The following is a 26513-nucleotide window of genomic DNA, read 5'->3' as shown; positions in this document are numbered from 1 at the left end:
GCAGACATTTTAGGTTTGATAAAGTCACATTTGTCTGGTTTTCCTTTTGTGGCTTGTGCTGTTTTTGGTGTCATAGCCAAGAAACTATTATCAAATCCAATGTCATGAAGTTTTTTCCCTCTGGTTTCTTCTAGGTGTTTTATAATTTCAAGTGTCACATTTAGGCCGTTAATCCAATATTAGTTCTTTCTTAAAGTGTTCTATGTATTATTGAGAGGGAAATAAGAAATGTTTTCTTTTGTATGACTGTGTCAAGAACTTGTTTGCTTTATTTTTTTTTTTAAGATTTTTATTTTAAATAATCTCTGCACCCAGTGTGGGGTTCAAGCCCATAAACCCAAGATCGAGAGTTGCATGCTCTACTAATTGAGGCAGCCTTGTGTCCCAGGAACTTGCTGTATTTAAACTCTTTCCCTCCCTCACAGCCTTCTTTCCCTCCCTAATAGCTTGAAGATTATGGACTCGCTCATATTTTTGTTCTCAATTCCTGTGCTGATAGAAGAATGATAGTGCAACAACACTTTCTTGTTTATACTTGATTAGCAGAAAGAAGATGAGCCTGAAGTCTGAACGCCGTGGAATTCACGTGGATCAGTCGGAGCTCCTATGCAAGAAAGGATGTGGTTACTATGGCAACCCTGCTTGGCAGGGTTTCTGCTCCAAGTGCTGGAGGGAAGAGTACCACAAAGCCAGGCAGAAGCAGATTCAGGAGGATTGGGAACTGGCAGAGCGGTAAAAGGACTTACCTAGGGGTGGTTTAACAGCGATACAGTTAGAGATATAGCTCAGTCATTGTCAAAATCCATTTTTCTCCCCTGTTGTGAGCTATCAGCAAGTCAGCTTAGTATTAGAAGTGAATTTTTTCTCTTCTTCTTCTCAGTCAACATTTAATGAATAGCTTTCAGTGATTTCTTCATTTTATCTTTGTCTTGTAATTATTTTGTGTTTAGAGTGTGTTAGACTGAGTTCTTTTAGATAGATAAAATAGACTTCTCAGAGAAGAAGAATGGAGATACACAGATTTCATGGTGAACATTAAATGTAGTAGTCTAGCTGATGTACCAAGCACATGGCTCTCATCAGGCATCATTTTTTTCATTCTTTTTTTTTTTTTTTTAATATTTTTGTTTTTTTTTGAGTCAGAGACAGAGTATGAGCAGGGGAGGGGCAGAGAGAGAGGGAGACACAGAAACTGAAGCAGGCTTCAGGCTCTGAGCTGTCAGCACAGAGCCTGACGCGGGGCTCAAACTCACAGACTGTGAGATCATGACCTGAGACGAAGTTGGACGCCCAACAGACTGAGCCACCCAGACGCCCCTCAGTTTTTTCATTCTTAAAATACATCCAGCATAGCTCCTGCCATGGTGATAAACACATAATAGTAAAAACTTTTTTGATTTGTATATAGAGCGTGTGCATTTTGGAAATTTAACTGTTTCTTAAAAATGAGGTTTGTGGGGCGCCTGGGTGGTGCAGTCGGTTAAGCGTCCGACTTCAGCCAGGTCACGATCTCGCGGTCCGTGAGTTCGAGCCCCGCGTCGGGCTCTGGGCTGACGGCTCAGAGCCTGGAGCCTGTTTCCGATTCTGTGTCTCCCTCTCTCTCTGCCCCTCCCCCGTTCATGCTCTGTCTCTCTCTGTCCCAAAAATAAATAAACGTTGAAAAAAAAATTAAAAAAAAAAAAATGAGGTTTGTTAGTCCAAAGTAGTTTATATTATCCAGAAATACGATTATGATAAAAACTAAAAGATGGAATGGCTGGTGAGTATAGAGATGAATAAAATGCCATGAATGATGTTAATCTCTTGCCAAAACATCCTAGAAACAGTAAAACTTCTCCATAAAAGAACGTCAGACTGAACTCTGACATCTTTTGCTAGTTTTTTAATACCTAATCATCCATATTTATTGAGTGACAACTTTTCTAGCATCTGTGGTGAACTTGGAGAATTATAATGCATACTCACTGCTTTCAGTAACTATGGTCCAAAAGAGAAAATATAGACATAGAACATTAAGTATTTGCTCAGATTTCCCACTGCACTCCTGAACATCTCAGTAGCTGATCCTGTTTCATGAAGAAAGCAGCTTTCTCCCCTCTCCACAGCAAAATGTACTCCTATCTTGATGCTGACTTCTATTTTGTCTCGGAGAGAGGTGTGTCCTTATTCCATTCTCAGACTAACACTTCTACCTATGACTTCATGGCTATTTTTTTCTGCTTCCATTTATGACCTTGCTTGAGTTTTATTACAGCACTCCTTCTCAAATTTGAATAAGCATGAGAATCACTTATCAAAACAGGGATCACTGGACCTCATTTTGGAGTCTCTGACTTTAGTAGGGTGGGAGTGAGGTCTGGGAATTTGCATTTCTAGCAAGTTCCCAGGTGATGCTGCTGGGCTCAACATATAGAACCATTGTTCTATAGATAGCTCTTTAGATTTATTATAAATACCTCAAATACGTTGGACCTGGTCCAAGGTCAAATTTATTTCTTTTATTTACTCAATCCCAACATTTCCTCCTACCCTTCTTCTGTATCAGCTAATGACATCACTATTTTATTCAGTTAGCTAAAAAATATTGGGAGTCATTCTCTTTATTTTTTTCAATATATGGAGTTTATTGTCAAATTGGTTTCCATACAACACTCAGTGCTCATCCCAACAGGTGCCCTCCTCAATACCCATCACCCACCCTCCCCTCCTTCCCACCCCCCATCAACCCTCAGTTTGTTCTCAGTTTTTAAGAGTCTCTTATGCTTTGGCTCTCTTCCACTCTAACCTCTTTTTTTTTTTTTCCTTCCCCTCCCCCATGGGTTTCTGTTAAGTTTCTCAGGATCCACATAAGAGTGAAAGAAACCATATGGTATCTGTCTTTCTCTGTATGGCTTATTTCACTTAGCATAACACTCTCCAGTTCCATCCATGTTGCTACAAAGGGCCATATTTCATTCTTTCTCATTGCCACGTAGTACTCCATTGTGTATATAAACCACAATTTCTTTATCCATTCATCAGTTGATGGACATTTAGGCTCTTTCCATAATTTGGCTATTGTTGAGAGAGCTGCTATAAACATTGGGGTACAAGTGGCCCTATGCATCAGTATTCCTGTATCCCTTGGGTAAATTCCTAGCAGTGCTGTTGCTGGGTCATAGGGTAGGTCTATTTTTAATTTTTTGAGGAACCTCCACACTGTTTTCCAGAGTGGCTGCACCAATTTGCATTCCCACCAACAGTGTAAGAGGGTTCCCGTTTCTTTGGGAGTCATTCTTAATTTCTCCTTTATACCACTTATCTGACCAATAAATAGAATTTATTCCAGCTCAAAGAAGTTTCTTGAATTTCATCCTTTCTTAGTTTCCAGATCTATATTTTCTCACTTAAATCTTTGTATAATATATTCTTTTTTTTTTTTTTTCAACGTTTTATTTTATTTTTGGGACAGAGAGAGACAGAGCATGAACGGGGGAGGGGCAGAGAGAGAGGGAGACACAGAATTGGAAACAGGCTCCAGGCTCCGAGCCATCAGCCCAGAGCCTGATGCGGGGCTCGAACTCACTGACCGCGAGATCGTGACCTGGCTGAAGTCGGACGCTTAACCGACTGCGCCACCCAGGTGCCCCTGTATAATATATTCTTAATTATTGCCCCTCAAGTTATCACATAGCAACCTGCATTATTTTTTTAAAGTACAGATCTGATGATGGTCATTTATTGGATTTACAGTTTTTCTTGGTTCCCCACTAGATGATAAAATCTAGGATTATAATGGGCTCAGTAGTCAAGGTTTCTTAACCACCTGGTCATACCAGTGACTACGCTGATCTTGATCTGCAAAGGAAACCATATGCCTTCACATTTGTAGTTCCCTCTTCCTGGAATGCCCTTTCACTCAGTGGAACCCTATTCACCTCTTAAGACCGGTGTAAATAGCACCACTGTAAAACCTTCTTTGTCTCCTCCAGCAGATTAAGTTGTTCCTTCCTATGTTCTCATAGCAATTAGGTTTTACTCTCTACTGTAGGAACTATCACATTATATACTTATCTTTTTCCTTTTCAACCTTGAGCTTGTTAGGGAAAAGGACTGGAGTTCCTTTTATGTAACCTTAGTATATTGTTAAATGAATATGATCTATGGAGAAGGTTCCTTTTGAAGTCTAGGAGTGTGTGGGATAGTTTCATTCAGGCACTTCAGACCTATTTGATATGTTTAGCCTCCATTTCTAAAAATTCAAGATCTCCCTGCAATTCATTGAGTAATAGCTTCAGATACAAGGAAAACTTGGAGGATGTCTGGCTCATTCTTAATCTCTCTTGAATTGCAGACTTCAGCGGGAGGAGGAAGAGGCCTTTGCCAGCAGTCAGAGCAGCCAGGGGGCCCAATCCCTCACATTTTCCAAGTTTGAAGAAAAAAAAACCAATGAGAAGACCCGCAAGGTTACCACAGTGAAGAAATTCTTCAGTGCTTCATCCAGGGTTGGATCAAAGAAGGGTAATTTTCCTTTTTCCTTCTGTGCTCAGATGAGATACAGAGTAGACCCACAGTGCATGTGGGCTCTGCTTTTTAATTTCTGTAAGTTGTTCAGTGGACATCAACCCATATTTGAAACCAAAATTGGGTTTAAGGGTCACACAGTATATGAAACCAAAAATCTCTTTGGTTGGAGGACATTGTGTGTTAGAGAAACCTGTTTATTACTCTATAGGAGGAATGAAGAAAATTGAAATGGGTAGTTTTGTTTATAAAATTTATTCCCATCCAAATGGCTATCTTTTTGGATGTTTTATTTTTTATGCCTTTAATTTTTGGATTCTGGCTTATTCTGCTTTGGATAATATCCTTACTTAACCATATCTTGTCAGAACTGACTATTTCTAGGCTTAAATTCATCTAAGAAAGAGGTTTTCTGAGAGTTTGAGAGACAGCTTGCATCTTGAAGAAATATATAGAGAATATAAAGGAGAAGGTTTGCTTTAGGCGCTTGGAGGGGTGAAAGTAACCCATAGAAGGCATTTTCTGGTGCATGATTTGTATGTACATTATCTTTTTCATCCGCTTCTTAAAATGCTGTGTACCCCGCAAAAGGATTGTTGCTAAAGTTACACATGTTCTACCAGTCAGCAGACAGGCTAGTTGAAGTGGCCTAACTGGAAGCAAGAAAGAATGTCTGTTGTCAGCTTTGTCTTTGAACCTTTATGTTGGTAATCAGAGTTATGCAGTAAATTTGAAATGGTGATGGAGACAAGACTGATGCTATCTGAAGAGATGTTCTCTTGGACAAACCCTGCCATCTGGGGTAATTGTCAGGAGGTTTTCTGTCTGCCTAAAGGCAGGGAAATGAGTAATAATATCACACCTTAAGATCTTTGCTGGCCTTGAGTGCCTGGGTGGCTTAGTCGGTTAAGCCTCAGACTTTGGCTCAGGTCACAATCTCACAGTTCATGTGTTCGAGCCCCACTCTGGGCTCTGCACTGACGGTGTGGAGCCTGCTTGGGATTCTCTTTCTCTCCCTCTCTGCCCCTTCTGTGCTCTCTCTTTCTCTCTCAAAATAAATAAATAAACTTAAAAAAAAAAAAGAACTTTGCTTGTCTTTCAGATTTAATGCGTTGTTTGTTTTATTAAAAGAAAAGGTTGCTGGGGTGCCTCGGTAGCTTAGTCGTTGAGCATCTGACTTTGGCTCAGGTCATCTCACGGTTAGTGAGTTCAAGCCTGCGTTGGGCTTTGTTCTCTTAGTGTGGAGCCTGCTTTGGATTCTCTGTCTCCCTCCCTCTCTGCCTCCCCCTGCCCCCAAAATAAAGAAACATTAAACATAAAAAAAAGAAGGAAAGGTTGCTTATTACCAAAAACACAGCACTTCTCTTTAATAAAAGCAAATCTTTAAATAGTCTTTCTGTTCACATGATTAATTTGAAATTGTTTCTTGGTCAGCTGTCACTATAGCAATTTTCTCTATTGTAATTAGAATGGGAATAATCAGGACCTATTAGAGATTAAATGAAGAACGTATTTGACTCATGCTTTATTTATTAGGAGGTAGTATAGTATGGTGGTTAAGAGCATAAACTTTGGAGTCACCCTTTTTTGCATTTCAGCTTTGTGATTTACTAGCTGTTGTGACCTTGAGCAAGCTAATTTCTTTAAGCTCTGTCTATTCTGAGGGACAGTAATACCTATTATAGGCACGTCTTCAGAATTAAAGAAGCTGATCCAATTAAAAGAGTTCAGCACAGTGCCTGACACACTAAGTCTCCAATAAATGTCAGCTAGTTGAAAATACACATTGTTTGGGGCACCTGGGTGGTTCAGTCGGTTGAACGACCGACTTTGGCTCAGGTCATGATCTCACGGTTTGTGAGTTCGAGCCCTGTGTCAGGCTCTGTGCTGACAGCTCAGAGCCTGGAGCCTGCTTCACATTCTGTCTCCCTCTCTCTCTGCCCCTCCCCTCTCATTCTCTGTCTCTCTCTGTTTCAGAAATAAATAAACATTAAAAAAGAAAAAAAAATACACATTGTTTTTCTGATTGAGTAATCTCTACTAGTAAGGAGCTCAAGGGTATTGATCAAAACCATTCATTCCTATTTAGCTTAAATTTTGTTTTTTGCTTTGGAAAAGTCTCATTAACCTTATGAATTTATGATATAGAGTGAAATGGTAAACTATGACAGCAGATGAAATAGTAAAGAAGTTCTAAAGCCATTGGCTGTAACTGCCTCATTTTACAAATGACAGACAATATGAAAGCCCATAAAATATTAGCCCAGCTTACTCAAGGTCCTGTAATATGTTGATATATGAGAACTCAAGTCTCCTGGTTCCATTTTTTTTCCCATTATATCCCTTGACCTCTAGTATATGTATGTGCATGTATATCTACATCTGTATGTATAGCTACGGATAGATATTTAACGAGGTTTCTGTTACTGAAGAACTTAATAGTCCTACACATTCAGTGACTCTCCTTGACACTTTAAAAAAAATTGTATCCTAAGAGTGTGTAAAATGTGCATTATTTTATGAAAGAAGATTTGTACTTTATTATTTTTTTTTAAGTTTATTTATTTTGCGAGAGAGAGCACAGGTTGGGGAGGAACAGAGGGGGAGAGAGAGAATCTGCACTGAAAGTGCACAGCCCGATGAGGGGCTCGAACTCATGAACCGTGAGATCATGACCTGAGCCGAAATCAAGAGTTCAGACGCTTAGCCGACTGAGCCATCCAGGCACCCTGATGATTTGTACTTTAAAAGGAACAATCCCAAGTTATTTTATTTAAAAAAAATATTTAGCCAGTATACTTCTTAGCTGCTTTTCACATGATAGATTCTTACCTTAGATTTTTAATCTTTAGTTGTTTCTGGTCTGTAGAAAGCATATGGGGATAAAGACCTCAAAGTATTGAAAAAAGATTAATGTGTATGTATTACAAAAGAAGATCCTGTTTGATCTTCTGTTTCACAGACTGCTTACATAACTTTGCCAGATGAACTTTGCATTTCAGACTGATTATTTGGGCTTTGCATGTGGATAAGGTTAGCCTATTACTAAATGTGGTTTTAATTTATTGAGTCTCTACTAAAATATAACTTTTGTGTTCTGTATTCTTTATTTCACTTCATTAATACACAATGCCTTTGCTCTTGATATTTTTCTTGCTTCCATTGGTGGCATGAAAGAAAGCTCTTAAACCAAGGAAGGTTGGTTGTAAACAGAACATAAATATAGCCTTCTACGGAGTTTGAAGAATATTTAATATCCTGTTAAGAGTTGGGTTGCCCTTCAGAGAAAGTTAATGGAATAGCTTGACTGTAAAGACTCAGAAAGTTTATTTAGAGTTTTAAAATCTCTAAAGTAAGATTGAGTGAGCTATATTATAGCTTACACAATAAATCATAGTTGGTTGGCCAAGTTGAAATACTTGCTCACACGTTTTAAAAGTCCTTTTTTTTGAGAGCTCAACTAGAGGTTGTTGCCCTGAGTAGAATCTTGTACATGTCTTTCACAAACTAATCTAAAGGCAGTGCTCATAGGAAGAATATCTTTTCCATTTTTAGAACAGAAACATACCAATTTTTCCACCCAGACCTTAGTTTCTAAATATTAATCTTCGCTAAAGTGAACTTGACGGTTCCTTGGAGAAAAGACTGATTCTGGAGCTGGAGCAGGGGGGCCGCCCAAAATTTGGGGACATGTAAAAGACCCAGCAGCCATCTTCTGTGGATTTCCACTGGTCAAATTTGAGTATTAAGTAAGGACAATAAATGGAGTATACCTGAATAAAGTAATCCACTAGTCCTTTCAACTAATAAAATAGATAAATGATTAAATAAAAGAGAAGAGATAACTCTTTTTTACCATAGAATGTTGACTAATAAATGTGCAAGGAGAGATGGAGATAAGAAATCACCATTTTGCAGTCATCATACTAAGAATTGATTCAGGCAGATTTCACCAGTGAATGTTAAATCTGAGGTGAGAGAAGTTTTCTGAGGAACAAATTATGAGCATGATCTCAAATTAAGTCCCACAGCTAATTTATTAATTACAAATAGAGAAATGGCAACTATGTAATGATGGGAAATGGACCTTATGTGCCTCCAGATATCCTTTGAGAAGAACATACCATGAATTATGTTAATACTTAAGCTGAAATTTATAACCTGAATCCAGTCATGAGGAAAGGAGAGAGAAACCCAAACTGAGGGGCATTCAATAAAATGACTTGCCTTTTTACTCTTTAAAATTGTCAATATTACAAAAACAAAGGAAGGCTGGGAGCCCTTAGAGGTTAAAGGGAGACTATGCGTGACCGCCAAACGAAGATGTGACCCTCCGTTGGATCCTATGTAAGAAAAAAACCCACACACTTTTTTTAGTAACTGTACTATAGTTATGTAAAAGCATATCCTTGTTAGGAAACACTCATATTAAGAGATAAAGAGCATGGGGGGGTGGGAGGGAGGGGAGGGTGAGTGATGGGTATTGAAGAGGGCATCTTTTGGGATCAGCACTTGGTGTTGTATGGAAACCAATTTGACAATAAATTTCATATATTAAAAAAAAAGAGATACAGAGCATGCTATATACAATCCACCTGAAAATTTAGAAAAAATAATAGAGATGTAGCAAAAGGTTACAATTTCATGAATCTGAGTTAAAGGTATAAAGAAATTATTTGTAACAATCTGGCAGCTTTTCTGTAAATTTGAGGTTATTTCAAAATAAGTTAAAAATAAAACTATAATCCTCCAGCATTCAGTGCTGTCCCAAGATGTCCCAGATGCTAGTTAAATAGAAGCATAGTGTTGATTACGTCATCTGAAAGATCACTAATAAATTGCTACTTTAATCATGAGGGCCTGTTTGGCGCTTAGATGAAACTGAAGTAATGATTCCCCAAGTTGAATTTAGAACTGATTTTATAATCATGCCTGTTTTCTGATTTTCATGATAAGGATTATGAGAAATTGTTTCCCCATTATCGCATATTTAGTGTCTTTTATTCTTTGGCACCAACTGGGTGTCCCAACAATTCATTCCTTTTTCTGACACTACCCAGAGTCAGCACAAAACCCACAGGTTAAGGGCTCAGTTCCACAAGACTATCTCCACCCTAAGAGGCCAGCTGCAGCCCCCATGAGTTGGGCACCCATACTCCTGACCAGCCATCTAGAAGTTGGGGATTCCCACAGGCCTCTTCTCAGATTTGACAATTTGTTAGAATGACTCACAGAACTCAGGAAAACACTTCATTAATGCTTATGATGTATTACAAAGACTACAACACAGGGCTAGCCAAATGGAAGAGTTGCATAGGGCAGGGTATAGGGGAGCGGGCACCAAGCTGCCATGCCCTCTCTGGGTGTGCCATACAGCCAGCACCTCGTTGTGTTCACCAGTGTGGAAACTCCCCAGACCTAATCCTTCAGGAATTTTTATGGCAACTTCATTTCATAGGCATGGTTGATTAAATCGTTGGCTGTTGGTGATCAAAAATGTCCATCCCCTCTGCATTCTGAAAGAAGTCAGGGGGTGGGTGGGACTGAAAGTTTCGAACCTCTAATCGCAGAGTTGGCTCCTCTGGTTCCTATAATATTCTGCTGAGTTGCCTCTATTGATTTTTTTTTTTTTTTAATAATCTGAGAAACATGGGATTTTTCAGTAAAATTTTTAACATTGAGATATAAAATGTCTTTCATCCTAGAAATGGTGTTAATCATCTTTACTACATGATCATGTCCTTTTTTGATAACTGGCATATTCAGATTGTCTTTACTCTTTCATACCTATTCTTCAAACAAATTTAGTGAAGATTTTGCTTTTACAGGTTTACTTTATATATCAAAGACTTAACTGGATTTAGTGTGATCTGCCTTTGCAGGCAGCTTTATGTAGTAGATACTGAATTGCTACTCAATGATTTGCTTAAAAAGGAATAAATAGACACTGTAATAATAGTAGGGACGTTATGGTGTGGTTGTAAAGAACCTGGGCTTGGAAATTAAGCAGATCTGGTCTCAGATTTCAGCTTTTCCTCTACTTGTGTGACTTGAGGCATATAAGTGACTTAACTTCTCTAACCTCAGTGTGTATGTGGCTTAAAATGGTAGATACTATTATTTCATATGATTTCAGGAATCTAAATTTTTAAGGACTAATGAGAATATACAGTAAAGCACAGTATCTGCAATATGGAAAATTCTTGAAAGAGCTGTAAATATTGCCAATATAATTCAAAAGCATATGTTATTCTGCTAGGAAGACTTTTTTTTATTATTGTTTTTACTTTTTATTTAAACTCCAGTTAGATAACATACAGTACAATAATATTGGTTTCCGATGTACAATATAGTGATTCAATACTCCCATACAACACCTGGTGCTCATCACAACAAGTGCACTTCTTAATCCCATCACCTATTTAACCCATCCCATCCCCCACATCCCCCCTGCTAACCATTAGTGTGTTCTCTATAATTAAGAGTCTGTTTCTTGGTTTGCCTCTCTCTCTCTCTTTTTTCCCTTTGCTCATTTGTTTTGTTTTTTAAATTCCACATATGAATAAAATTGTATGGTATTTCTTTCCCTGACTGCTTATTTTACTTAGCATGATATTCTCTAGCTCCATCTTTGTCATTGTAGATGGCAAGATTTCATTCTGTTTTGTGGTTGTGTAATATTCCATTGTGTGTATGTATGTATGTATGTATATGTGTGTGTATATCTTTTTTATCCATTCATCAGTTGATGGAGACTTCGCCTGTTTCCATAATTTAGCTATTGTAGATAATGCTGCTATAAAAATTAGGATGCATGTATCCCTTTGAATTAGTATTTTTGTATTCTTTGGGTAAATACCTAGTAATGTAATTGTTGGATTGTAGGATAGTTAAGTTTTTCAGGAACCTTGCTAGGAAGACATACATTCATTCATTTATGTATGTATGTATGTATGTATGTATGAGAGAGTACACACGCAGGGGAGGGGCAGAGAGAGGGGAGAGAGAATCCCAATCAGGCTCCACACTGTCAGTGCAGACCCCACCACGGAGCCCTTTCGCGTGAACCATGAGATCACGACCTGAATCGAAATCAAGAATGGGTCACTTGACCAACTGAGCCACCCAGGTGGCTCCAGTTAATGATCTTCTAAAGAAATTTTACTTTAATGAGAAATTGTTTTTTTATATTTCCCATTGCTGATGTTCTTTGTTCCTCCTGGCTGTTTGGAAGTGAATTATTCCCAGTCATGTGTGTTCTGGGGATTGTTCTGCCTGCTTCTTTATGCAGTCTTGGGTACTTTCTCACATATACATGCAGTACTCCCTCAGAGACTCACAGGAATCCCTCTGCAGTTACCTGGAATTTTTTCTCTGCAGCCCCATCCTCTCTGTATTTTGCCATGCAGTTTCTAGCGACTTTGGCCTCCCTCAGCTCTAAATGCTGTTTCCCAAATTCAGTATGTCTGCTAGGCTCTGTTTGAGTTGCCATGGCCTAAAAACTCTCTGTGCAGCGAGCTGGGGTACTTGTAAGAGTTACCATATTTGTCTACTTCTCTCAGGGGTTACCCTCCCATCCACCTGTTGTCCAATGTCTGAAAAGCATTATTTCATGTATTTTGTCTGATTTTCTAGTTGTTAAGGGAGTAGGGTGAACCCAACCCCTGCTATCCCATCATGACCAGAAGTGGAATTATCAGATTGAGTGAAGTGTTAAAGAACTTTTTATTTCTTTTTTCTTTTTAAAGTTTTTATTTATTTATTTTGAGAGAGAGCACACATGTGCATGCGGGGGAGGGGCAGAGAGAGAGGGGGAGAGGGAATCCCAAGCAGGCCCCACACTGACAGCACAGAGCCCAATTCAGGGCTCGAACTCATGAACCATGAGATCATGCCCTGAGTCGAAACCAAGAGTCAGGTGCTTAACCTACTGAGACACCCAGGCACTCCTTAAAGAATTTTTTCTAATCATACAGACTGTTGAATACACCTTTTGGTATTCCATATTGGTAAAAATGTTTAGAAAGGGTGCTTCCAGTTTTTGTTCTAAGTTAGATTGTACCTGATTAATCTATTTGCTTAAAAAAAAAAAGTAGTACATTCAAATGGCTACAAAATAGAAGGTGTATGGTCCCTCACCCATCTAGTTCCCAGCCATCACCACCATTGTTCTCCCGTATTCAACCTTTGTCATTGGTTTCTTGTGTATCCTTAGGTGCTTTTCTTCATTTCTAAACACATATATTTTTATTATATATACTCTGTTCTATATTCTTATTCACATACTGTCGTTTTTTGTTTTTTGTTTTCACTTTAGCAATATGTTTTGAGAACTCTTTTTTTTTAGTACATAAGAAGTACTTTATTTTAAAACTACATAGTATTCCCTTTTATGGACTAAACCACAATTTATTTAGTTCCTTAGTGGTGTGCATTGTGCCATTTTTAGTCTTGCTGTTATAAGTAGTCCTAAAATGAATAGCCTTGTATATATTTCATTTTGTACATGTGTGGTTATATCAGAAAATTTCTGAGAAATGGAATTATTGGATCATAGGATAAATGTATTTTTAATTTTGATGATTATTGCCAAATTGCATTTCATTGCAGTTGTATCATTTTACATTCCCACCTCCACAGATGAGAATGCCTTTTTACCCCATACCCTCATCAACATCAGATTTGTGTCTGTTTGTTAATTTTTTAAATGGCATCTCATAGTAGTTCGATTTGCATATTTGTTACGAGTGAGACTGAGCATGTTTCCTTTGTTTAAAATACATTTAGGTTTCCTTTCTGTGCAATGTTAGCATTCCTTACCCCTTTTCCTGTTGAACTGTTATTTTTTTTTTCTTCTTTATAGGAGTTACTTTACATTAGGGAGAGTAGCCCTTTGTCTGTGATAAAGCTTACAAGCATTTTTTCCATCTGTTGGTTGACTTTTGACTGATAGTATTTTTAGCCATAGATATAGTGGGGTTTTTGTGTGCTTTTTTTTTTTTATTTTATTTTAATGTGATTTTAGGGCTTCTATAGTTCGAATCATAATTAGGAAGCACCTGATAATCTGAAAGATATGCAAATATTGATTTGAAAAGATAACTATAATGTGCAACTTTGTTCTGCTAACTACTTAATAATACTGTTGGGAGGAGAAAGGGTGTTTTCACCCTTACTTTGAACATAAGTCAAACAATTTAAGTACCTCATTGGTTTGATCACCAGCTATGTGATAATATAATAAAAGAGAGGTAGAATCTTTACTTCACCATAGTTAATAGTATATTCTTTTAGGTAGTCTACATGTGTCTGTCTCACTTGAATAATCCAGTCTTCTATTATCTGAAAACTTTACTGCAACTTCTTTATTGAAATATATCTCAGGTACTAAGGTTCAAAACATAAGATGATAGGAAGTTACTCTGAGTAAGCAGGTAATAAGTTGATTTCAGTATCTTCAGAAGATACTTTCTCTTCCTAATGATCTTTCTTTTTATGTATAAAAGGGAACTGTGGGGATATGAGTAATTTAATTCCTTACAGTTATTGGATTAGCAGTTGAATATCAGGAGGCTAGAATGTGATCAGAGAGCGCCTACTGTATTGTAGCACTGTTATCTTTATTCTTTAAAGGTCCCATTTGAAGAGGGGAAAGAGGTGTGTGGCCACTGATTAGACAGTTTTTTACTTACTTTGCTTACCTCTTTGCTGTTTGCTCTGTCATGATTGCTATGTTGGATGCGTTCTCGCACTTAGAGCAGTATGACTTGAAAAATTTTTTTGAAAACTGGATTATGGGTCAGTAATTGTTAGTCTCCACATAAATAAATGAGCCTTTGCCTTTTTAAAAAGTAGAATGGATTTGGAAGAGTTGTCTCACATCTTATAAGTCACCTAACATTTTTGTGCTTCTCCTGATTGTTATTTTGCTTATTGACTAGTTTTGTAAATTCATGCAGTCTTTGAGAAAGTTGTTCAAGATAGTGCCGCCATTTCAGTATTTATAATTAAGTATATGCGCCAAAGTATGATATATTTTGGCTAAAAAAATATTAGTAGAGCAACTTTTATTTGAATGGGAATATCTTTTAGATCGTGTAGTTTTATCTGCTTGTACTTCCTCGTCATAAAATAGATTGAGCTTACTTTAAGTGGTCCAAATATTTAAACAGAATTTAAATTCAAGTTTAACTTTGATTAAGCATAATTTAAATAATCAAGTTACATAGTTAAAGTAATTCCATGCATGGATCTTCTATGTAATGAAACTTACTATGTTTAATTTTCCCAGCAGAAATTCAGGAAGCAAAAGCTCCCAGTCCTTCCATAAACCGGCAAACCAGCATTGAAACGGATAGAGTGTCTAAAGAGTTCATAGAATTTCTCAAGACCTTCCACAAGACAGGCCAAGAAATCTATAAGCAGACCAAGCTGTTTTTGGAAGCAATGCATTACAAAAGGGTAGGTTGAGAGTAACCACTTAGAAACATAGAGTTTTGGTTTTAGGAAAGGTCTTAGAGATAATCTAGTATAACTTTGTCATTTTACACCTGGGAAAATCAGGATCCAGAGATGTTAAGTTACTTACCTAAGAGATGTCACTGAACCAAGTTAAAACCCAACTCCCAGGCTAGTACTTTTCCACTGCAACTCAGTGGTATTTGGGTCATCTTTGCATGGAAAGTCTGACATCGAAGCCACTTGTATTGTGTACTTGAGTAATAAGCCTTCCTAAATTGTCACCTTGTATGTAGTTTAAACCGCTAAGGGAACATAGTAGACCTTGAACTCTAAGTAGCAGTAGTTAGGCCAATAGCATTCATTTTAGGGTTTTCTGTTTTTGTTTTGTATTTTGTTATAAAATACCTGTCCTTGATCAGGTGGGAGAAGGGAAAGCCAGAATTTAGATGTTGAAAGGGACCTTAGCAACTATCCAGTTTCAGTCCCTTTTGTTTTATAGATGGGGAAGGTGGGAGCCTGAGAGGATGAGTGACTTGTCAAGGTTACACAGTTAGATTTTGCCAGTGTCAGAACTAGAACTTGTGCCTTCCACAGGTGTCTCTTTAACCTGCAATTTCTAAACTGTAATCTCAATTGCAGTAATTTTTTTTTTTTTAACGTTTATTTATTTTTGAGAAAGAGACAGAGCATGGGCAGGGGAGGGGCAGAGAGAGAGGGAGACACAGAATCAGAAACAGGCTCCAGGCTCTGAGCCATCAGCCCAGAGCCCGACGCGGGGCTTGAACTCACGGACCGTGAGATCGTGACCTGAGCTGAAGTCGGACGCTTAACCGACTGAGCCACCCAGGCGCCCCTCAATTGCAGTAATTTATAAGACTACTTGTAAAGGGACTCATTTCTGTAAACAACGATCAATTATTTGTAACATTCTTCATCCATTAAACTCAGAATTAGCTCTAAAAGTCCCTTCTGGAAAGTGAGGAAGTCTTAGGAAAAGAGAGTAAGAAAAGCAGCAAGGTGATTAACTGCTTAGCTGTATTTCAGCTGTAGTCACTATCACTAGGCTAATAAGCAAACAGCTTCTGCCAAAATACTTTTTAATATTGAATTCAGTTAATAAGGGAGAAAAGAAGCTTTCTCTCTTGTTTTTTGGTGTGCAGTTATACTGAGAATAAGCAGTCCTGTTTTCTCCTCAAAGTATTTGTAAGCAGGGGTGCCTGGGTGGCTCAGTTGGTTAAGCATCCGACTTCAGCTCAGGTCATGATCTCATGGTACATGAGTTCGAGCCCTGCGTTGGGCTCTGTGCTGTCAGTTCAGAGCCTGGAGCCTGTCTTCAGATTCTGTGTCTCCCTCTCTCTCTGCCCCTCCCCCACTCACTCTCTGTCTCTATCAAAAAAATGAATAAACAGTAAAAAAAAAAAATTTAAAGCATTTGTAAGCAGATAGTAACATTTAAAGAAAGCATATATCATTGATGGGTTTTTTTGTTTTGTTTTGTTTTTGTAACATTTATTTATTTTTGAGAGAGTGTGAGTTGGGGAGGGTCAGAGAGAGAGGGAGACAAAATCTGAAGCAGGCTCCAGGCTCTGAGCTGTCAGCATAGGACTGGATGCGGGGCTCAAACCATGAGATCGTGACCTGAGCCGAAGTTGAAGCTCAACCGACTGAGCCACCCAGGCGCCATAATCATTGATGTTTTAAGTTAGAAGCAGTGATAGACTTCCTTAGTATGGAATCTTCAGAGGTCATGTGGTATACAACTTTCATTTTTTTTTAATATATAATTTATTGTTAAATTAGTTTCCATACAAGACCCAGTGCTCATCCCAATAGGTGCCCTCCTCAGTGCCCATCACCCACTTTCCCCTCTCCCCCACCCCCATCAACCCTCAGTTTGTTCTCAGTATTTAAGACAACTTTCATTTTTTTTAGCCATAAATAAAAACTAAGCCTTTGTAGTTATTTATTCTTTTTTTCAAAATTTTTTCTAATGTTTATTTATTTTTAAGAGAAGGAGACGATGTGAGTTGGGGAGGGGCAGAGAGAGATAGAGAGAGAGACAGAATCTGAAGCAGGCTCCAGCCTCCGAGCTGTCAGCACAGAGCCCAGGGTGAGGCTTGAACTTGGGAATGGCAAGATCATGACCTAGGCCGAAGTTGGACACTTAACTGACTGAGCCACACAGGCACCCCTGTAGTTATTTTTTCTTTAGTCCATACAGAATGTTTACAGGATATTCATACTATTTTGGCCTAGAGACTACAGTACATATAGCATATATACTGTGTAATGCTATATATTAGAAAAACAATAAGCTCATTTGATCAGCTCATCAGAACTGATTTGTTCATTTTTCTTTTGCTCAGAACTGTAACGTGCCCTTGTTCTGTAATAATTTAGTTGACTTTTAAACCCATATACTAAAGTAAAACAGTAATTAACTGGGGCAGAATACCATCATGCCTAACTGTTTTCAAGGCATCACTAACCCATATCTGAGAACTGAATGTGGCCTCAGATTCCTTCCTCAGAAGAGCCATTGTGCAACAGTTTTCTATTTCTACACTAGCACTAAGTGTTCTGTGGCTAAGTGTCCAAGTCTTAGGCAGGTATGTGCCACAATACCTGGCACATACCTGAAATTGAACAGATATTTGTTAAACTGAAATGTCCAGCGCTTCTCCAGGAAGCCCTTTTGCCTTTGGCTCCAAGTTAAATGTCCTTTTAAATAAATAAAACAGTTTTTATACCAGAATGAACCAATCTTACCTAATAAGCTTCAAATCACTTAATCATATAAATTTCTTGAGAGAATCTGATTGAGTGCAGTTGGGGATAGTTGCTGAGGTAATGAAGTGTGTGAAGGGTGTCCTCTGTACTCAGGTAACCAAAACTCAAAATCTTAACTTAGGCTTAGACTTAAGGCTCAAAAAACTTAATTTAATGTTAGTCTCACCAAGTAGACTTTCTAAGTCATCTTATTCTAGTGACCTATACAGTATGAAAATTCATTTCCTATATGTTTGAACCCACCCTGTTGACGTTGCCATTAACTGGTGATTCTTTCCTCTGTGCCCCACAGTAGCAGTCTTCCCCAAATCTCTGAGGTCCAGAACAATGGACCACTCTTGCCCACATCTTTTTCTACTGCATTCCTGTTTTCTCCAATCTGAGTGTATGTCAGTGGTGAGCAGCCTTTTCCATATCTGGCTCAAGTCTAGAAAATTAAATATTTACAGAATTGCATTAAAAAGGTTGGGTTTATTTTCAGCCATTTTATCTTTATCACAAAACACCTCATCTGCACTCAGAATTTTTTTTTTCTTTTTTCAATTTCCTCATCCCAAAAGGATGTCTCTTTGGGATGAAATTTCATTCAGTCCTTACATAATTCATACACACTGCAGTAATACAATGTAATGCTTTACTGTTCAACAAATATTGTTGGTTGCTCAGACTCTTCTGAAGGTGGTTTATTTTGTCATTTTTTCTGTTTGGTTAATCTTATTAGCTACTTAAAATATATCTTATATTCCTTTTCATATTATTTAGAATAAGAGGTATTTTTACTGCAAACAAAATAGGCAGCTACATCATTAACACAAAATCCATTTATATTTATGTTGTCATCAGCCACTTTTCTTTTCTTAGAAGTCATCATAGCAAGAATTTAAATTTTACTAAGAAAATGACTGATGGGGGACTGGCATATACAGAAGAAGCTAAGAAGAATTTATAAGGTTTAGTGTTTTAAACTTCTTATCATTACAAAAATAACTAGAATTTAAGAATCTCACTGTAAGAGCCAAGCTTCAGATAGGTCTAAGAGTGGCCATGGATTCTGGATGTATAGGGTCACCAATGAAATGAAGGATGTATGAAGGGTTTCTTTTTGTCATTTGGACAAAGCCTTTTTATGTGGCCAGGGTAATTTTAAAGTGTTATATAGAGCCAACTTTCAATATTAACCTTTTCCATCATAACTAGAAAACCCTATTTTCTAACTTAGTAAGATCCCTTCCTTGGTGAAGTTTTTTTTCCCCATAAGTTTATTTATTTATTTATTTATTTATTTTTTAATTATTTTTTTTTTTCAACGTTTATTTATTTTTGGGACAGAGAGAGACAGAGCATGAACGGGGGAGGGGCAGAGAGAGAGGGAGACACAGAATCGGAAACAGGCTCCAGGCTCTGAGCCATCAGCCCAGAGCCTGACGCGGGGCTCGAACTCACGGACCGCGAGATCGTGACCTGGCTGAAGTCGGACGCTTAACCGACTGCGCCACCCAGGCGCCCCTCCCATAAGTTTATTTATATGAAAACATTTTCAAAACACAAAACAGACTGCAGTTAAATCAAGAAGTTTCTTTTGCTGCCCAAAATGTTTAAATCTTGCCATTGTTAATTATTAATAAATCACTCAGAAGCACTCTCCCCTATTCTGAAAGTGGAGCCTACTCTATTTTTAAAAGTGGAGCTTATTATACCCTCTACTTCCTTAAAATACATACCTTTTAATTTATTAGATATTGAATTAAAGCTTTTTGATAAGTGAATTTTGTGGATTTCTTGATGCATTTTTTTTTTTTTAATTTTTTTTTTTTCAACATTTATTTATTTTTGGGACAGAGAGAGACAGAGCATGAACGGGGGAGGGGCAGAGAGAGAGGGAGACACAGAATCGGAAACAGGCTCCAGGCTCTGAGCCATCAGTCCAGAGACTGAGGCGGGGCTCGAACTCACGGACCGCGAGATCGTGACCTGGCTGAAGTTGGACGCTTAACCGACTGCGCCACCCAGGCGCCCCTGATGCATTATTTTTTTGAGAGGGAGAGAGAAAATCCCACGCAGGCTCCATACCCAGCATGGACCCCCATGCAGAGCTTGATCTCATGACCACAAGACCACAACCTGAACCGAAATCAAGACTCAGCGCTTAACTGACTGAGCCACCCAGGTGCCCCTCAATGCAATTTTATTTATTTATTTATTTATTTTTAATTTTTTTTTCAACGTTTATTCATTTTTGGGACAGAGAGAGACAGAGCATGAACGGGGGAGGGGCAGAGAGAGAGGGAGACACAGAATCGGAAACAGGCTCCAGGCTCTGAGCCATCAGCCCAGAGCCTGATGCGGGGCTCGAACTCACGGACCGTGAGATCGTGACCTGGCTGAAGTCGGACGCTTCACCGACTGCGCCACCCAGGCGCCCCATCAATGCAATTTTAAAAACAAGATTCCTTTATTAGCAGTCATTCAAATATTCTTTTTCCTTACTAAAGAAGCAGTCAAGCACAAACGTAAGACCTTTTGTTACTTTCATCATTCTTTTCCCAAGCATTCATTCTATAAAATTCTGATATTGGTTATATTATATAAACTTAAAATTTTTCCCATGTCAACTCTCTTGAAAAACTATTTTTCTAAACCTGAATGAGAAAAAAATTACAGTTTACAACATAGCTATATCTTCATTTATCTTCTCTTTCCAAGAATAAATAGAAAGCTAGGTGTCCTCCTATACCTTAAAATGACTTCACTATTCTAGGGGTGCCTGGGTGGCTCAGTTGGTTAAGCATCCAGCTCTAGATTTTGGCTCAGGTCATGATCTTGCAGTTTGTGAATTCAAGCCCCATGTCAGGCTCTGTGCTGGCGGCATAGTGCCTGCTTGGGATTTTCTCTCTCCCTCTCTCTCTTTGCCCCTACCCCACTCACATTCTCTTTCTCTCTCTCTCTTTCTCTCTCTCCCTCCTTCCCTCCCTTCCTCCCTCCCTCTCCCCCTGCCTCTCTCTCAAAATAAATAAACATTATAAACAAATGAATAAACTTTATAAACTAAACTTTTTTTAACGTTTATTTATTTTGAGAGAGAGAGAGAGAGAGGCAGGGGGAGAGGGAGTGGGCTCCATGCTGTGAGCACAGAACCCAATGTGGGGCTCGATCCTATGAACCATGAGATTATGACCTGAGCCAAAGTCGGACACTTAACTGACTGAGCCACCCAGGTGCCCCTAAGTAAATAAACTTTTAAAAATAATTTCACTATTCTAAACCATATGTGTGTGCAAGGAGTAGTTAGACCTGCTGTGTATTTACTGTTAGGAGAGCAGAGGTTTGTATCCAAGGCAAAGAAATTTTAATTAACAAAATAGGCTTTAATCATGATAAGAAAATTGGGGAGCTGGGCTAGGGGAGAAACCCAGGACTCAATTTTAAAGTTAGATGAGAAGCGAGGTGACAAGACAGTGGGAAAGCATCTGAGCTGATAGAATCTGTAAGTTGTAAGAACTGAAAATAGATAAAAGGTTGAATTGATAATTATGTTGAAAGTGATGAGTGAATAAAATAAGAATGTATCATAGAAGAATACAGCGATATGTACGAGAAAACTTAAGACCTTATTAAGGGGAACTGTGATGGCTCAGTGGGTGAGGCTGGCTCCCAGCTTTGGCATCGTCTCTCAGGCCCTCTCCTGTTGTGCACAGCTGCAAAACAAAAGAACAGTGCCCAGAATAGAAGAGGACACGGGTCAAAATGGAACAGAAGAGAGGTATTTCCTCTACAGAGAGGATAGTCATGGAAGAGAGAGTGATTAGAAGAGCAACTAAAAGAGTGTACGGAAGAATAAAAGCAAGATTTGGCAGATACAGAGAACTTTTTGCCAAGGAGCCAAGAGTGGTGGAGGAGGCATAATTATATGGTATTTAGGAATTCTGCGAGGACTTGCTAGAGGTTGTAGGCATTTTAGAGAAAGCAACACAATGTGTGTTCCAAGAGAAAAAAATTAAAGATGATAATCCTATAAAACCTATAGAAGAGCCCCATAATGGCAGAAATCCACATCCAGAAGGTGTTCAAAAATCACGGCTTACTCAAATTAAACCAGTTGTGGTTCAAACTGAGCCAAGTTTGACCCTACAGATGTGAGGCTTTGTTCTGCCTTCTTGTTGAGGGGAAAGAGCTGGGCACAGCAGTGCTAGTTAACAAGGTGAGGTACAAGCTGATGGCCCACACCAGGACCTACCTTGGTGGGCATGGTGAAAGGAGCTTAGCTGCCTCTAACTAGCTGCTATAACTCTTGAAAGGCTGATTCATCTTTTCTCACCCATGAGTACTTCTGACCTTTCCCCAAACTTTGTTGGAAAAACCCAAGTGGCTAAGCACACAATTAAATTAATGAACTCAGATTCAGGAGTCTGTTCACTGATTTTTAGGATTCCATGTTTCGTAGTTTCACATACTTAGAGAAGAAGCCACTTGGACACTGCTAGTCCTCTAGAGTATCATGAATGATGCTATGTTTGCTCAAATTCTGGTGACATCAGAGTATCTTAAATGAATACAGTGTCTTCTAGAATCCTGTGGGGTTACTTGGCTGTGCCTCGCTGCACTGTGGTTCTTTCGCATCTTACTGTGTAAATGAAAGGCAAGAGTATAAACATTTTTCTTGCTAAAAAAGTTTAACGCTGACCTTTGTGAAGAACATATGTGAGCTCATTTGTAATTACTAACTAACCAGGTGCTAAAAATGATCAACTACTGGCTTTACCTTAGAGATGTGAAATGAACATAATGTACCTTAACAATTCTCACCATCTTTATTTTGGCAGTAATTGAATTTAACAAAAACCAATTACTTTTGCTCTGTTTTGTTCGTTTAAATGTAGAAATGTTTAAATCTGTGTTCAACTAGCTACTAGTGACCTCAGGGTATATTCCCTAGTAAGATGGACTATCTCAAACTATGAGAACCACATGCTTGGTCTACTTTAAATGTTAATGTTTAATTTTAAATTTTTATTTAAGAGGATTGAAGCACCAATGTGTTTATTTTCCTTAAAAAAATTATTGAAGGCAACAGAAACTGGCAGTACAAAAAATATGGACATCGAAGCTAAAACCTAAATAAATTCAATAGTTAACTGCAGTACAAAAGAAACTTAACCCAGAAAACAGATTATGGAATTCTAAATTCTAATGATGAGATGTGCCAGGTGAACTACATAGAAAACATGATTAAGGAAATAGGCAAAGATTTTCAAAACAGAGAGGGGAGAAAAAAAAAAAAAAAGATTTCAACCAGACAATTAAGAAGGTATACAGAATACCTCTCAGTATTAATAGTCAAAAGAATACACCCACTTGTCAAACTTTCAAACAAAACAGGAAAATTTTTTAGGAAAAAAATAAAATGACTTTACACACAGACATTATAGAAAAGATGATCCCAGTCAATAGTTTGAAAATACTTGAGGAAAAGTAGACTTTGGTAGACTGTAATTTTTCTTAGAAAACTGAAAAAATAGGGGTGCCTGGGTGGCGCAGTCGGTTAGGTGTCCGACTTCAGCCAGGTCACGATCTCGCGGTCTGTGAGTTCGAGCCCCGCATCGGGCTCTGGGCTGATGGCTCAGAGCCTGGAGCCTGTTTCCGATTCTGTGTCTCCCTCTCTCTCTGCCCCTCCCCCGTTCATGCTCTGTCTCTCTCTGTCTCAAAAATGAATAAACGTTGAAAAAAAATTAAAAAAAAAAAAAAAAAAAAAAAAAAGAAAACTGAAAAAAACATTTTGGAATTTTGTAGAACCTAAAAATTTACCAACACAAACCTGCTTAGCTCCTTTGAGAAGAACTGTGAAGGATCTGAGATTTTCCCTACTCTCAAGTTAACAAATTAGCCTGCCATCATTCCATGGACACTGGCAGAAGCCATGAGTCCCCTGGGTCAGAAAAGAAGGCCAGTTATAACTCACAGCAGTAGCCATATCTAGAGTATATTAGCCTTTGCACCAATTCCCTGAGTGTCAGTTCCCACAGGGTAATGCAAAGACCAGGTAATGCCTGTGCTTGCAGTGAGTAATGTTAGATAAGAGGATGTTTTAAACATCTGACCTTTGCCTCAGATGGAAATGTTATCTTTATTATACTGGACAATAAACAGTCTACCCTTTTACTTGAGGGAGGTGCTATCTCTGTCTTCCAAGGCTATTTGCTATTTAGCTATCCTTGAAAAGATAGTGCAGAACAAAGGCAATCAGTGACTCTCCTCACAAGATCTGTAGAAATAGAAGAAATCTATGTAGAATTGTCTCCGAGTGTTTTTACAGTATTACAAAGAGAGGGGCAATGATAAATGGTCACATTTATTTCTTCTTTCATTCAACTAATTGAGCAATAGCCCTATTCCTGGCTCTGTTGTAGGAACTGAGGATATGGTGGTCAACAGTCCCCTCACGGAGCTCACATTTTAGTGGCGAAAATAATCAACAGATTTGTAATATAACATAGTGGTAAGTCCTACAAAGAATCTGAAACAAGATAAGAGGACAGAGTAGCAGGGGAGTTATTGTAAATTGTAAAATAAACAGTCTAATGTAGTGTAAGTCTGTGTGATATAAATAGAAATATAAAAAGAAATTTTCTGAATAGTAACATAGAATTGCAGTGATTGTTGGAGCTGGGGGAGGAATAGGTGACTCATTGCCACTAGCAAAACAGGCCATTTAGGCCTTTAAAAGGAGGTCACAGGGGCGCCTGGGTGGCGCAGTCAGTTAAGCGTCCGACTTCAGCCAAGTCACGATCTCACGGTCCGGGAGTTCGAGCCCCGCATCGGGCTCTGGGCTGATGGCTCAGAGCCTGGAGCCTGTTTCCGATTCTGTGTCTCCCTCTCTCGCTGCCCCTCCCCCGTTCATGCTCTGTCTCTCTCTGTCCCCAAAAATAAAAATAAACGTTGAAAAAAAAAATTTTTTTTTAATAAAAATAAAAAATAAAAAATAAAAGGAGGTCACAGTGTTTTTACTTAGAAGTGAGTACCACTGGGACACCTGGGTGGCTCAGTCAGTTCAGCATCTGGCTCTTGATTTCGGCTTAGGTCATGATCTCACAGTTCATGAGATCGAGCCCTGCATCGGGCTCTGTGCTGACAATAAGGAACCTGCTTGGGATTCTCTCTCCCTCTCTCTGCCCCTCCCCTGCTTACTAGCGCACGCTCTCTCTGGCTCCCTCAAAATAAATATTTTTTTTAAAATGAGTACTAGTAATCATAAGAATCAATGTACTGTGGTTTGTTCTAAGTATTGAGATATGGTGCAAATGAAAGGTAACCATGTCTGAGGCACCTAGGAGATAAAAAAGAATAATCTATTGCAGAAAGTGCATAAACTGAAAGAATAACAAGTAAAATTATAGCATGCTAAAGGAAAATTAAAATATTATTGTTAAGATGTTAAGTGAAGCCCCCATATTATAAAAATAAAATTAGATTAATAGTCTTCATAATAAAAAGTTTCATCTCACAAACTCCATAATGATAGTCCTTTTGTTAATTTAAACATAGTCTGCTTATTGAAAGGATTTGAAAAGATTTACAAAATGATTTAAACTAAGAATAGGAGAAGAAGGGACTAATTTGATGGTAGTTAGAATTTACAAACATGTTCTTATGGACACATTCTTCATGTAGCTGCTGCTTATAATTACCCACATGAAAGTCCAGGCATAGTATTAAAACTAGTTTTCTGAAGAAATATTACCAGTGGACTTAAAATTGCTCAGTCCATGGATCTATTTGTCTGGTTATCTACTTCAGTGCAGGGATGAAGCTTAGAGAATTTACAATATATATTTCATTGATCAATTCATAGACAAGGGCTAGATAGGAAGCAAAAAATTGAAGTCTCGTTGGGAAGCAGCAGCATGGAAAGCAAAGCCACGTATTGGACAAACTGAGCATGCTCTGATAGAGTCCCATCCTCCAGCAGCAGGAGGAGGTGGGTAGAATCAGGACTTTTCTCACAGAGTAGATGTGATCTGCTCAAGTTCAGACCCCAGAGCATGGAGACATCCTGTCTCGTTGAGCTTTACTAGAAACGTCGTTCCTATATCACATAGATATTAGTATGAAATAAGAATACTTACTGCTACAGTATACCCATACCTATTTAGAGAGAATTGTTGAAGGTAGATGCAATAAAAAGGAGAAGTGAAGGATTTATCATGTGGCCCATGGCACTTTTTGTCCTTCTGGTTTTTAATTCTCGCAGAATATTATAAGTACTTATTTGTGTTCAATCTTCCCATTCAAATTGAATGCCTTCTGGGCATTTTATTAATTTTGTTTTTAATACCTTGTCTGGTACAGTGGCTAGCAATTCTGATCATGCAGCAAGTGCTTTTTGAGTGAATAGAAATAAAATTTTCGTGAAATTTAGGAAAAATGATCTTCTCAGGAAAATCTAAGTGTACTAATAGAGGTGTCAATTTACTGGCATAACAAGATAAATTCATAAAGTTCAGTTACAGTATGACACACTGGTGATAAAAAGCTAAAAAGCCTAGCACAGTATTAAAAAATAGTAATTTGGGGGGCGCCTGAGTGGCTCAGTCAGTTGAGCGTCTGATTTCAGCTCAGATCATGATCTCACAGTTCTTGGGTTCAAGCCCTGCGTCGGGCTCTGTGCTGACAGCTTAGAGCCTGGAGCCTGCTTCAAATTCTGTGTTTCCCTCTCTCTCTGCCCTTCCCCTGCTCACGCTGTGTCTCTCTCTCAAAAATAAACC

The 26513-nt window shown here is 38.4% G+C and overlaps 1 protein-coding gene and 1 pseudogene across 7 annotated transcripts in view; both read left to right on the top strand.

Moving 5' to 3' along the window:
- The window catches only part of RABGEF1 (RAB guanine nucleotide exchange factor 1), a 63167-nt gene that overhangs the window by 18823 nt on the left and 17831 nt on the right, over nucleotides 1–26513 (top strand). For 3 of the 7 annotated variants that reach the window (XM_045459812.1, XM_045459814.1, XM_045459818.1), the window contains 3 exons: nucleotides 544–732; nucleotides 4334–4500; nucleotides 14795–14964. In XM_045459812.1, the coding sequence (XP_045315768.1) occupies nucleotides 554–732; nucleotides 4334–4500; nucleotides 14795–14964 (516 nt within the window). In that variant the 5' untranslated portion in view covers nucleotides 544–553. The remainder of the gene's footprint in view (nucleotides 1–543; nucleotides 733–4333; nucleotides 4501–14794; nucleotides 14965–26513) is intronic. The other 4 variants (XM_045459816.1, XM_045459815.1, XM_045459817.1 and 1 more) reach the window with 3 other exon arrangements.
- On the top strand, nucleotides 18799–23016 carry LOC123589340 (annotated as a pseudogene).

The sequence above is a fragment of the Leopardus geoffroyi genome, chromosome E3 (genome assembly GCF_018350155.1).
Source record: "Leopardus geoffroyi isolate Oge1 chromosome E3, O.geoffroyi_Oge1_pat1.0, whole genome shotgun sequence".
Classification (NCBI taxonomy): domain Eukaryota; kingdom Metazoa; phylum Chordata; class Mammalia; order Carnivora; family Felidae; genus Leopardus; species Leopardus geoffroyi.
Note: the sequence above shows the minus strand (reverse complement) of the source record. Positions and strands in the feature narration are given on the sequence as shown.